This window comes from Fundulus heteroclitus, chromosome 18 (assembly GCF_011125445.2).
Source record: "Fundulus heteroclitus isolate FHET01 chromosome 18, MU-UCD_Fhet_4.1, whole genome shotgun sequence".
NCBI classification, from domain to species: domain Eukaryota; kingdom Metazoa; phylum Chordata; class Actinopteri; order Cyprinodontiformes; family Fundulidae; genus Fundulus; species Fundulus heteroclitus.
In genome coordinates, this window is record NC_046378.1 from 32,721,835 (window position 1) to 32,736,265 (window position 14,431).

At 38.4% G+C, this 14,431-nt stretch overlaps 1 protein-coding gene across 1 annotated transcript in view; it reads left to right on the plus strand.

Annotated features, from left to right (window-relative positions):
- The window catches only part of gbe1b (glucan (1,4-alpha-), branching enzyme 1b), a 180,101-nt gene that overhangs the window by 58,674 nt on the left and 106,996 nt on the right, over positions 1 to 14,431 (plus strand). The window contains exons 6-7 of the mRNA XM_036149447.1: positions 507 to 597; positions 2,494 to 2,703. Of these exons, the coding sequence (XP_036005340.1) occupies positions 507 to 597; positions 2,494 to 2,703 (301 nt within the window). The remainder of the gene's footprint in view (positions 1 to 506; positions 598 to 2,493; positions 2,704 to 14,431) is intronic.

Here is a 14,431-nt window from a genome sequence, read left to right on the forward strand (position 1 = left end):
AATAAAATGAACATATTGTTAGCAAATGTTTTTTTATTATTACTGACCCAAAAACTGATAAATGAAATGTAATATATTATTAAAGTATTGACTTTACTAAGTCTAAAATGGCCAAAATGATTACGTTACTGAATGCAATTATATTATTGGTTGCTACATGGTTCTACAAAGTATATTCTCAGAGGGGCTGAATACAAATACACACCACTCTTTCCTGGCTATATTTGTAAAAAAAAAAATGTTTAAGACCATGTAAATAAAAAATCATGAAGGTCTGTAGTTGTAACATTAGGTTGAGTATTTGTACAGCTCCAGCTGCATATTTTAAGTCATCCTGCTAGTTGTACCTCTACCTCAGTTTCAAGACATTTGCAGCTTCTAAAAGTTTTTTTTTTTCATGTATGCCATTAAGTTCATTTTGTACTCATTACACAACAGGAAATAGGACAAATAGAAATGCTAAAAATGATTAATGGCTTTTTAATGTCAATTTCTTGTTCATCCAGGTTACAATTGTATTCAGTTGATGGCGATCATGGAACATGCCTACTATGCAAGTTTTGGATATCAGATTACAAGTTACTTTGCTGCTTCCAGGTAAGGCTTTGTTCTAATAAATAGTTTTACTGTTGACAAACTGAATTATTCCAAGTTAAGATTTGTATTGTCTGCGCTGTTTAAACAGCAATAAACATAATATTCATTGGTTTCTTGTTTGGAAATAGGATTATATGTTCATATGTAGTGCAGAAGCTCATCCATATGCACATTTCATATCCTGCAGACAGCATTTGTGCATTAATCCAGAAATTACAATGCTGAACAACACTCCCCTGTCATATTCTGACCAAAAACTGAAAGTAAATAAAGATAAATAAATGCATTGAGATGAATCCTCTGAGCCACATTTGTTCGGCTCACACTACAGAGATCCATGACCTGCTTCAGTAACCACAGGTGTTAACAAATCAGTCGGGAGTGAACTATGAGGGATTAGAACTCAAAGGTGTATTTGTTGCAGAGTTTCCCCATTTATACAGTTCTATCCGCTCTGTAACTGCACTCTGTAGTATCTGTAACTGCACTCTGTAGTATCTGTAACTGCACTCTGTCATAAACTGAGTGAGCCGCTTCAGCACAGTCACCTCAAATCAAGGTTAGGCAGTCTGACACCATCAATAATCTCTCTGTAAACACGCTTGCTGTTAATCCATAGAGTGGGGGGATGCACAGATAAAGATGGACCAGCGCAAGTCTTTGTCATCTTTCAGTGAAGCTCGTTCTTTCCTTTTATCCAGTACTTTGAAAGAGGAGCGTATGTATTGTAATTTCACTCTTTGTTAATCTGATAGGCAAATTTAAATCCTTAGTGGTCGTATGCTGAGACAAGGGGTGAAATTGCCTGTCCTTTTTTTTCTTAGAAATTTGATTTTGTGATTGCTTGAAGGGCAGAAGGGATGATAGAGGTCAACATGAGGAGTGTATGCAGAGTATCTAAAGTCTGTTTCTGCCATAATAAATAAATAAATAATTACGCAAACAGATTCAAATGTCTTTAGAATGTTTTTGGAGGTGTCTGTGTTTTTACTGGGTGTAGATATGTTGACTTACGATGGCATTTGAATTTTTCCTACTTTTAATTATGGTAAAACGTTCATTACTGCAGAAGTATCCATTCCCCTGTGCCTGTACTTTACCCGCATGCCTTTTGACTCCACATCTTTTTGAAGTAAGCCTCTAAGAGCTTTCTATGTGGAGATGGTGTGTTAAGGGGGGCAGGGGGTGCATTTAATTTCCTACCCTACAGCATTTCCCAAAAAGTTCTGTTTTGGTTTCATCTGACCAGAGCACCTTTCTCCACATTATTCCTGTGTCTTCTATTGCTTTCCTTTGACAATGGCTTTCTTCCTGGCACCCATCCATGAGGCCAGATTTAGTCCTGTCAAAAGATTTTTCCACTTGAGCTGTGGATATCTGCTGCTCCTCCAGAGTTACCATGGGTCTTTGATACTGTTCTCCTTCCCTGGCCTGACTTTTTATCGTTTTCATGCTATAATGGCATGCTTCTCCTTGCCACGCTTCCATAAAAGGCCATGTTTGTGAAGCGCATTACTGATAGTTGTCCTCCATCTCCCACTGATGATGGTTTTCATTTATTCATTTTCTCTAACAAACCCCTGACACCTTCACACAACAGCTGCTTTTTATAATTATGTTTGCATAAAGGTGGTGTTTATCAATTAGTTGACATCCAAAGGTTCAGTGAGTAGAAATACGTTTGCAAGGAACTGCAGATGTAGATGCAGAAAAAAAGGGATGTGTGAGATGTATAGGTTCTTATGTTCTTTTATGAAAAAGATGTCGACGCTGTCTTCGACTAGTGATACAAGGGAGTTTAGGTGATGTCATGGATCAAATTTGTGTAGTGAAAAATCAATCTTTTATTAAAATAGTTTAATTCATATAAGCTATGCTTGTCTTTTATCCATGTAGTCGCTTTGGCACCCCAGATGACCTGAAGGAGCTGATTGATGTAGCTCATTCCATGGGCATTGCTGTGCTCCTGGATGTGGTGCATAGTCATGCGTCCAAGAACACAGAGGATGGCCTTAACGCCTTCGATGGGTCCGACTCGTGCTTCTTCCACTCACCACCGAGAGGAGAGCACAGTCTGTGGGGCAGCCGCCTCTTCAACTATGCCAGGTACTTTGTCATGTCACACTACTAGTAACTAATTCATCCTCATACCTAAATCTTTAATACACTGTTCAAAAAAATAAATAAAGGAACACGTTTTATTCAAAGTGTGATATCAAGTCAGTTAAACCTCTTGAATATTCATCTGGTCAGTCAAGTAGAAGAGGGGTTTGTCAATGAAAACAGTGTTGGCTGTTTTGCTCTTAATGAAATTAACAACAGGTGCACTAAAGCGGCAACAATGAGACGACCCCAAAAACAGGAATGGATTTGCAAGTGGAGGCCACAGACATTTTCCCCTCCTCGTTTCATTGACTGCTTTTCCGTAGTTTTGTATTTGACCAGGGTCGGTGTCACTACTGGTAGCTTGAAGGGAATTCTGGACCCTGCAGAGGTTGCACAGGCAGTCCTCCACCAGGATGGGACATCAATGTGTGCCATTGCCAGAAGGTGTGTTGTGTCTCCCAGTGTAGTCTCAAGAGCATGGATGAGATTCAGAAGACAGGGAGTTACTCTAGGAGAGCTAGACAGGGCCGTCTGAGGTACATAACCCATCAGCAGGGCCAGTATCTGCTCCTTCTTGCAAGGATGAACAGGGTGAATACTGCCAGAGCCCTACAAAGTGACATTCAACAGGCCAGCCTGAAGGTCTCTAACCAAACCATTAAAAACAGATGTCATGGGCGTGGCCTGAGGGCCCAACATCCTATAGTAGGCCCTGTGCTTAGTTCCCAGTACCTATGAGCTCAACTGACATTTGTCAGAAAACATCAGAATTGCCAGGAGAAACTGCTATGAACGTTGTGCTGCTTGCAACATTGTTCAGCCTGATCGGTTTGGTGTTGGTTGGTCTGGGGAGGCATATCCATGGAGGGGTGCACAGACCTGTGCAGGATGAACAATGGTGCCCCAACTGCCAAAGGTATTATGGGTGAAATCCTTAGACCCATTGTTAAACCCTCTTCTGGTGGAGTGGGTCCTGGGTTTCTCCTGTTGCATGATAATGCCTGGCCTCATGTAGCAAGAGTATGCAGGCAGTTCCTGCAGGATGAAGGAATTGATACCACTGACTGGCCTCCACTCTCCCCTGGACTAAATCCAACAGAACATCTCTCATACATTATGGTTAGGTCCATCCGACGCCACCAGGTTGTACCTCAGACTGTCCAAGAGCTCAGTGATCAAGATCAGGGAGGAGATACCCTCCATCTTATAGCAAGCATGCACCCGCATTGTCGGTGCCATTTTGAGTTGCTGCAATGACATGTTATCAACTTGGACTAGCCTGTTGCATAAGTTTTTCAGTTTCGCTTTCTCTGGGACTTCAGATTAAACGCTCTGGGTTGATATTTTTTTATAAAATGATGTGGCATCCTGTTAATCTCACCACATTAGCCTTTCTACACCTGTATGGATGTCCAGCATGATGATATTGATCCACTTTTTGTTTTCAAAGTGTCCCTTTAAGTATTTTGATCAGTGTATATAGTATACATCTGTTTGGATTAGATTCACTGGTGAAGAAAACATTGCAATCATTTGGTGTAAATAAATCTAAATTGTGAATATATAGAGTCTTTCACATGTGTTGGAATTATTTTAAAATATATGCTTGAAAGTGTTGCATCTTCTACAAAACCAAACATCAAAATAAGAGATTGCTTTTGGAGTTGACATCAATTAATTTTTATCTGAACTGAAACACAAGTTGACTTTTATTTTAGTAATTTACTTGCATAAACATATTAGAGTGAGCTTTGGAAAAAAATGTATTGTCCTGTATTTTTAAAGAGGTGAACATAATTATATATATATATATATATATATTATAGCAACAACCTAGCCTGACAAAAGTTGTTTGAAAAGAGCCCTTATACTTTGGATGTAATGGCTCTCAAAGTCTTCAGGCACTTTGCTGCCTGACCAAACAAATGTTCCTTTTTCTTTCTTTTAAATAAAACTAGGCAGAATATAAAGGGAGACTAGGGTCAAGCCCTTTTTCTGGGTGCTTTTTAGCTGCTTATAAGCAAATTTAACCTTCTATAGAATGAGTAGTAGTGTGAACTGTTATGCTGTAGTTGTTAAGCACTAGTATTGCAGCTAAAGTTAAAGGGGCAAGGCCTACGGCAAGACCTTGAAAGTTTTAAGGTCAAAGTATAATAAAATTGACTCAGACAGAATAAAATGTTATAAAGTAATTATAGTATGGTTGCACTAATTAAATAGTTATTTTACGGTTGCGATATTTGGTGTCAAATATTAAAAAAAGAAAAGTCTGGTATCCACATGTACAAGAAGTCGTTAGATGTCACTTTTTTGCACCACAAGGGAATCTTACACAAAGATGAACGGTGTTTACTAAAATGTCAAATTTTATTTTGTCCAAACTGGAGTATCTGTAGTAGAAAATAGTTATTTTAAAGATACAGAATCCTATGTCTTGTTTAACACATACAGCAACAGTCGCCAATAAACTGCCATCTTGCTGTTGCCAAACAGCAAGATGTTTTCATTCAGAGCAGTTTGATATGGTCGCAGGCTACGCTATCATGTTTACTCCGGGTTTTGATGCAACTGTTTCATAATTTAGCTCGTAAAATGCTTTATTACAGTCTCAGTATATTCTTTGTGGATAACACTTACAGGCACCTATATTCTCCTGCTTTTTAAAGGTTGCTCTTTTATTCTAAAAGTCATAAACTTTACCTACTTATTTTCAGGTGCTTTCTGTGCAACTCCCCTGTACACTGGCAGCTCTGTGAAGGCTTTGTACAAAGAGGCACATCACACAAACAGAAAACTGCAGCATCCAATACAATCTCTCTTTCACTGGGGATGCCTTCTTAGGGCTTCTTTACCAAGTGACTATAGATGCTTATTACCACACTAAGTTGAATATTATTTCACAATCAGTTATTAACTCAAAGACATAAGTTTACTGAGGCCAAGTGCATTTATTTTAAGGAAGCTTGGCAACTCAAGAAGTACAAGCTTCCACCACAGCTGCTGGTCATCTACGACCCAGCTGTTATTCTGTCTGTTCTGTGTACATCCATCACTGTGTGGTTTGATTCATCCACATAATAGGACAGGCCGAAACTGCAGCGACCATTTAGGGCTGCAGAGAGGACCATTGTGGCCGACCTGCCCTGTGTCCAGGACTTGTTCAGGTCTATGGTCAGGAAAAGGGCAGTTAACGTGTCTAAAGATCACACACATCCTGGGTGCAAACTGTTTAGAGTTTTACCTTCAGGTCGATGTTATAGAGCACCATTTCCAATATCCACCCACCAACAAAGGCTGTTTCTTTCCAACAATAATTCTTGTCAACTGTCGCACATTTGCAGTAAGAAAGCCACAAACAGCAGCTCTGAAGGGGGTCTACATGTTCTCTTTATTAAGGGTGCATTTGATTTATTTTCCAGGGACATTTAATGACTAGTAATGTTTCATATGAAGTAAAGCTGCAGAATATAAAGTTTTTCAATTGTCATCACAGTATAAATTCTTGCAATATTGCAATTGTAATATTTGATTGACTAATATATTCCACATGGCTCGCATGAAAATTTTGCACGTCATTAACATATCTGGGCCATAGGATGGGCTTCTCACGGTCTTCAATGCCCACCTTTGATAGATATTTGTAGTGCTTGTGATACCAAGCTCATGAAAATACTGGGGGCATTTTTAAGAAGAGAAAGAAAGAGAATCATGAAAAAAAGTCTTAAATGGGTCCTGTCATGCTTTTTAATGCCTTTCGTTTTAAATTTAAATCATTCTGTTGTGGTGTATATAAAGTGGAACTGCAACCCTTTGCCTGGATTCTTCATCATTGTTGCCCCACAGCCCATCTTTTGCCCCTGATCCTAAGTGCGTCTGAGAGCAACTTGTTTTGGTGCGGTCTCTTTAAATGCAAAGGAGGCACTTCACACCCCGTTTGGACATTTTTGTAGTACGCTGGGGGACGATGTAAAGAATTGTATTAATACACCCAACCACCGAACATTTTCACTTATCCACCTGTAGCTTTGGCATCCTTCAACTTGGTCTACAAAACTGCGCCGAAAAAAGATTAAAATATGTCCGCTTTTATAACAATCAGTATTGCAATTTGGTAGTCAATTAACAAAAGTATTGCAGTATTTCAGTGAAATCAATGCAACGATAACAACCTGTTCATTTTTGCTGCAAAAATAATGAGGATCACATAGTTTATTCCCTAAAGACAATGATTTTTTTACTTATAGACCACATCTGTTCTGTGCTTCAGGAAAGGCAAAAAAAAAAAAACTGTGCTATTTTCTAAATAAAATAATAATATACATTGTCACAAACATATAGTGCATAAAAATATATCTCACCACAACGCTGAATCAGTGGGAGCCCTGAACTTGTTTCTCTGCAACGAGATGCTCCCATCGAGTGGTAATGGGAGTCGATGACACCCGAAGTGTGCTGCTCATAACCTGTCTACTCCGCAATTTAGCTTTTTTTCATTGCAACGATACTTTTAAGACCGTCATTGTGCAGCCACTCCAAGAAGGTCACAGGAAAAGGTCTTCAGTAGCAGGCAGAGTTTGTTTCTCAGACTTACCGTTAGCCACTATGTAGGAAACTGCGCGAGTACATTTGTTGATGTGACCCAGATCTGTGTCAACCGTGAGTTGAAGACGGATGTAGTGGAGAGAATATAGCCGTTTTTTTCCAAATAAAACCTTGTTTAAACAGATGATAGAATAAATTACTAGCATTATTTTCATTTTTTCAGTTGAGCCCAGTAACAAATGACACAGTTCTTCCAAGGGTTGGGGACCACCGAGCTACATCACAGAGTTTTGCCAAGTTAGTTATGAAAACTTTGAAAAGATAATTTTAAAAGAGTAGCTTTAAAAATTGTTATTGACAGACTCTCGATGGTAGCTGTGGATTTAACCAGCACAGTAGGCTTCCTTTACTATTTCCCTTTCATGTTGACCTCTTATAACATTAATTTAATGGCATCCATTTTTTCTGGGCCTTTAAATGCAATATAAAAGCAAGGAAACTGTCTTTGCGTTTTCGACTCCTCAATTATGTTCTTGCTGGGGGAGATTAAGAGCAGCATCCTAATGTTACATATCACATTCCGCTCATGAGGGATACTTAAAAAACCTGCCCTGGTTACATCAGATGTATAAATGAGTGCAGTGGTTTTGCTGTGATTCATGATGTAAAATGAGCATGGGCAATATTTAAACGGGCTGAGAAATGAGGCCAAATGGGAGCTGACATACCACTCAGACTGTCTGATGCAGAATATGTTGAAGGTCAGAAGTATGAGATGAGCACAAAGATGACACGTTGCAAGTCTGAGCAAAATGCTTGCAAAATCCGGCAAACTGTCTATGCCACGCACATAGCTCACAAAGCAGACTACTATTAAGGGTGAATGTTCCAGTTACTTTGATTAGCTCTCAAACACATTACACGGCAGGTGTTGATTTTAATCTACCATGAAAAATCACGTCTAATACCATATTGGTAAAATATAACTTTTTTTTTTTATACCTCTTCTATGTTTAGTGTTCAGCTACGTCGGTGCCTGCTGTTGTTGTCGGCCCTGTTAATTAGATGTCTCTCTTGCTTTTGCACCCAGAAAATAATCCTAGCACACATTTGGGAGGAACAGGCGCTGTTGAGTCTATCAGATGCCTTTTTGAACTCGCTTTTTAATAAGTGTGTGTCACTGCGCAGCAGTTTCCAATACATTATACAATGCTTAGTGTCAACCGTGTGGGCTATAATAAGAGAACAAGGTTCTCCTTTCATTAGTTATTGAACCGTCCTCATATCAGAAGCCCTCATTAGACAGGGTGCAGACATATGCTGCGACTAGGAGGCATATGAGGAGTCATTTGTAAAAACCCAAAGGACCACTGCAATGTCATAACCAGTTCATTTGTCTTCTTTGCTTGTCAGAGGATGTTTGGACGTGTCGTTCGTGTCAAGCATTCTGTAACTCACTTTGGTGGGAAATGAACCTCAGAGGCAAACTGTGAGCCCAGCATGAAACAATGTGTTTTTAATCAAACATCCCTTCTATGAGCCATAGCACTCTGACCATGATGTTCTTATTAGGTTGACAGAGGCTGGCTGATACAGACTTTCAACCCTATATCCCTTTTTTGCTGTCTGTTCTACTCTGCCTTAGCTCTTGCATCTTCATCCAAACAACTCCTTTATTTTTCTTGTAGTCTGCGTTCCACTTTAGCTTTTCCTCATAAAACATTCAACACGGTCCTGGGAGAATGCTGTTTAGATAGATGCCTGCCATCCAATTTGTTAACTTGCGTTGCCTCTGAGTCAAATGCATTGGCATTCAGCGTTATAAACGTCTGGCTTTGCAAGCATTGGTTCCAGGCGGGAGAAATGCTAGAATTAGTTTTGCTGCTGTTGAATACTAACTTTTAGGGGAGGGATTTGAATGGCCCAAAACTTTGTTGGGACAAGTAAATATGGCTTTCTGAAACAAGATGTGGTATGTAAAGAAATAGAGATTAAAAAAAGAAAAAGTAAAACTGTTCTACCCATTTAAATTCAATTCAATTTTATTTATATAGCACCAATTTACAATACATGTAATCTCAAGGCATTTTACAAAGTCAATAATAAAATAAATTTACAAATTATAGCAGAAAATATGTTGGGTAGTTTTTGTCACCCTTGAATATTTTAGCTCATCAAACAAATTGTATTATGAGGGAAATATGACCTATATTTTTATAAAAAATCTAAAATACAGCACATAATCAAAAGAAATTCAGGAACAGATGAGAAACTAAGTAGATGATTTATAAGGCATGGTTTGGATTGGCTTTGGTATGCTCTCTGCTTAAATCCTTTCTTTGACCTGGGTCTTTTGAAATATCAATGGTATATAGCCACGTAATACGCTTAGAAATAAAGACCAAACATTGTTTGATCATGATAAGATAAAGTTATATACACCAACCCTCCTTCTTGATGGTGTTTTGATGGTCCTTTTTGAGCGGAAAAATAATTCCCTCTTGGTCGCGATTCGGAGATATAAACAGATGTGGCGACATCTAGCGACAGTATCGCAGAACTATCATAATGACGGAATGGTTAATTTATAAATCAGTTGTAAATAATGCTGAACCAAGCCTGACCCTCTGCAATGCCTTGCAATAAAGTGCAAGCTCGACGTGATCGAAGACCAACCGTTAATTAAATAAACCAATTTACGAAAACTTTAACAGCCTCATATCAGAACAATTATTCACGTCGGTCAACTCTGCGGTCACATCTGAGCCTCGGCCGGTTTAGCGTCCGCTTCAGTGAACACCGGCTTTCATACTGTATTCCCACCGACATTCCAGTCTTTTCTCCCTCGGAATCATATTTTTTATTTATTTTTTTATTTTTTTCTTGGACCTTTGTTCATTGTTTCGCTGGGAGATGCTGTTAGCTGCCATCTTTTTTTAACCCCTGCTGCGCACATGCAGTACGTACTTCCGTTAAAATCGTAAATAAACACGAAATGCTTTATTTACAAACAAACTGAACAAAACAAAGCATAAAACACCAAAATAAGAAATAATACGCCAGCAGGACATGATAATCTTTCATAAAAAACTTTGCATGCAACCAGAGTGAGCTACTGACGTATAAATAAATAAAAAGTCAATTTACGTTGCTATGCACCTTTTAACGGGTATTTGGCTTATACATCAACTGACAAACTACCAAAGTCTTTAAGTTATTAGTTACATTTGTCTTAAGGCAGTAGTCAACTCTTTGTATTTATTGTAATGGTATCTCGCTCTGTTCTGTGTAAATATGCGGGTTATTTTCACTCTGAAATCAGGATGTAGAAATTATTCAAGAACAGAATTACATGTGAACTGTGTATTTCCAGTTTTGCTCATTGTCCACCAATCACCTTAATATTAATGGTGATTAATGTCCTTTCTGGATCGCTTTAGCCTTTTTCTTAGCCCTCCGCTTCTTTAAAGTTTAGGACAAAACTAAATTAAATTGTAGACCTTGTATGGGAAGTATGATGTCTAAGACAAGGTCTCTTTAAATCTCATTCAAATTGTTACACAATGTTCATGTGATCAATGGTAATTAATTAGAAGCAGAGGTGACCACATTGTCTATGAGAGGACAATACCTATAAAAATATGGTATCACTAATATGTGTAACAGAAAACAAGACACAATGATTAACAACATAGGAAAGAGATGCATTTTAAATTGGGTTTTAGCATATTTTAGCATATTAGCATAACCAGCATCAATTCTCTGAGAGGATGAAAACTCTTACCTTGGCTAGAATTCCCAAAAGGGTGACACCATTTCCAAATCTAGGATGTTCCACAATAGACAGAGGGTGTAAGCTCAAACAGACAAGACAAAGCAGCTTCTCTGCACTCTATTTAACCTTTCTGTTTTCTGCTGAAAGTCTTTCTCACTCTGTCAGAGCCTGAATGAAACTGAGCCATGTCCCCATGGGTTGCAGAATATACATATTTCCTTTATAAATAACTTAGATCTCTTAAGCTTCTTCTGACTTTATTTTTAGGCACCTAATACATACTTTTAAAATGGCTGAGTGTCTTTATCACTCAGAAAGGGCACCCACACCGAAGAGTGTTGCCACTGATACCTGCTAAAGCTTATGTACAGCGCGTTCATCGATCGGATAAAAATCTGATTTGAGTTGACAATCGTCCAGTCAATTTGATTTCTTGCAATTAGGCAGTGGTTCTTGGCATCGACTTCTTTCAATGTAAAGGAGCTCAACTCAACTCCTAGCATCTTTGAGATGAAGGAAGTCTCACCCTATATTTAAGGCTGATTCCAGCCATCCCATGGAGGAAACTTGTTTCAACTACTTGTCTCAGGGGTTCTTTCAGTCATGATCCATATACCATGTTTTTCAGACTATAAGGCGCACCTAAAATCCCTAAATTTTCTCAAATATTTATAGTGCACCTTATAATCCGGTGTGCCTTATATATGATTACCTTTGTGGTTACTGACTGATTTTATGTGGTGAAATATGCTCAAAAATCCTTTAAAATGTGTAAGTACGACTTTGGTTAGCAATGAAGCCGCTCCACTCAATGGATATTACGCTAGCAACAATAAACCAAGTAAGTTAATTTAATATAAAAGTTACGTTTATTTTGGCCTTATGTTGGAAACAGAGCGCTGTAGTCCAACTACTCTGTCCTTCCGACAGAGATGGATAGCACTCCCTTTCAGGAGAGAGATGTGTACGCGGAGGGGCAGAGTGATATTACACACTTGAGAATAATATTTAATGTGCCTTATAATCTGGTGCGGGTTATGTGTGGACAAAGACACACATGGACACGTTAATTCACAGTGTGCCTTATAATCCGGTGTGCCTTTCCGTTTGAAAAATACAGTAGATTAATTTATTTAGGTAAAAAACTCAGAGATTAAAACCTCTTTTCCAAGAGTGACCTGGCCAGTATGGCAGCTCAAATACACATTTGAATACATAACATAGTAAAATAATCAGTTTACAAAGTGCAGTCACAACATCCAATCATACTTTGTACTCTATAAAAAGCTGCACAGTATTAGAAAATGTGCAATGATGGGTTCACTGAAAACACTGACCCATAGTCTGTCCAGCTACTACCAGAAAAGCAAGAATTTAATGCTTTATTGAAAAACCTTCTTATAGGCTAAAACCAGTTCTTATTTTCTTAACTTAACTTTTTACACACCATGGCAAACCACTCAAAAAAGGGCATTACTGCAGTTTAGACCTAATCCAGGTATCCATCACACACCCTTTCATTACATTACTCATGAGCAAGACACCAATACGTGAACTTCTCTTCTTGAGACAGGGACCCTGACCTAGATGGAGGAAGACCAGTTTCTCTCGTGTCAAGAACCAAGGCCTTAAACATGACTTATCATGTTAGCTTTACACTATTGCAATGTTTACCACTCGACGTTAAAGGCCGTGGCTTGAAGACGTCAACAGAATGATATGGTCTGCAAAAACTTGCAGAGTGTTTTGAAGTGGTCAGGTATTTGATCAGGATGCCTAATGTGTTCCTTCTAGACCAGCACAACTCTAGTTGGTCACCTATCAGGCCCGATCAAGCTTAAAATCTTAGTTTATACCCAACATAAACTTGATTGTACATTTATGAATACATTAAAAGTAGATATCTTAGAGCATGGGTCTTCAACGTTTTCCAGGCCAAGGACCCCCAAACTGATGGCGAGATGGAGCGGGGACCCCCTAATTATATATATTGTATAAAATTGTGTTACATCAAACTGGTCCTATAGTGCCATGTGTAAATGTACCTTGTTATTGTGCATTCAATACTAAGATACTGAAATAATACACGGGTTCATATATTCATGTTTTTATTTTAAACATGTGCGAGGCACAGTGAGTAGGGTGGCCATGCCACAGCCATTTATAAACATAACATAACACAATAAACTGATACCTGCCAAGATCAACAATGTCTGTCAATTGCATGTAATCATGCATAAAAGCTATTTAAGTGGACATTTTTAAAACATAAATGTGAAAAGAAAAATAAGTGATGCTTGTTAGTGCCACTGGCATGTATAAACATACCTGTTATATTGCATACAATACTGAACTATTAACATAACTGACAGATTCATGTTTTAATTTTAATTAATTAATTATTATTATTTTTTTAATTCAACCAAAACTTTCGCGACCCCATGCAGTACCTCCGCGGACCCCCTAGGGGTCGCGGACCCCCTGTTGAAGACCCCTGTCTTAGAGAACAAGCTGTGTGCGCAAGTTTGTGCCTCGCTAGTGGTTCACACTAAATTGGCCAGCTTGTCGACTTAAGCCATAAAAATTATCGGGATGTATGTATGTAGAAAGAAGTTAGAAGATATGTGCATGGTTCAGTCAAAAGCCATTTCCTTCAAAGATGGCAAAATAACCTTGACACGATGACTGGGTGAATGGAGCCTACGGTCCTCTAAGTAGGGGGTTGGCAACCAGAGGAGCTTAGCCTTTTTGGAGATCAGTGCTTTGAGTGGGGAGTACTGAGCATTCTGAGGAGCTTGATGTGGGCTTTTTCTATAATCCCCCACATCTCTGAGGATCATTTGCATCCAGTTTTCATCAATCTTTGTGTGACTTCTTAAGATATGAAAAGTAGGCCCAGGGCCAGTCTCTTTAAGATTTTTATTTTTACTCTTCATGTTCTCCCGCTGAGAGATCAGCCATGCCTTTGAGGAGCCAGTCAAAATATTTCTTTGACAAGATTTTTTAAAATGTGGACATTTTATTCCATTCAGACGTGTTAATAAGGTCTACCTCTGTCAATAAACTGATGTGAAGGCTTTATTTTGTTTCTGCCCCTAAATCTTAAACTGGTTTGAAACATGACATTGTTTTTTTTTTTCAGAGGTTAAGCTAGTTTTACAGCATGAGAGTACACGCAAAGTTGAAGAAATTATGCATTTTATTTGTAATAATGTCTTCAAAACATTAATAAATTTTGGTTTGGGCTGTAAAAATTATTCTAGAAGACAATGAAAAAGTTGTCCATTACCTTCTAAAATATAGATATTTACAGACTTTTCAGTCACTAAAGTCAAACTTTGAAAGTTAGCTCATTCCAATATCAGTCGTTTCAGGATTTGGCACATAGCATTTATTTCCTTTACACCGTCA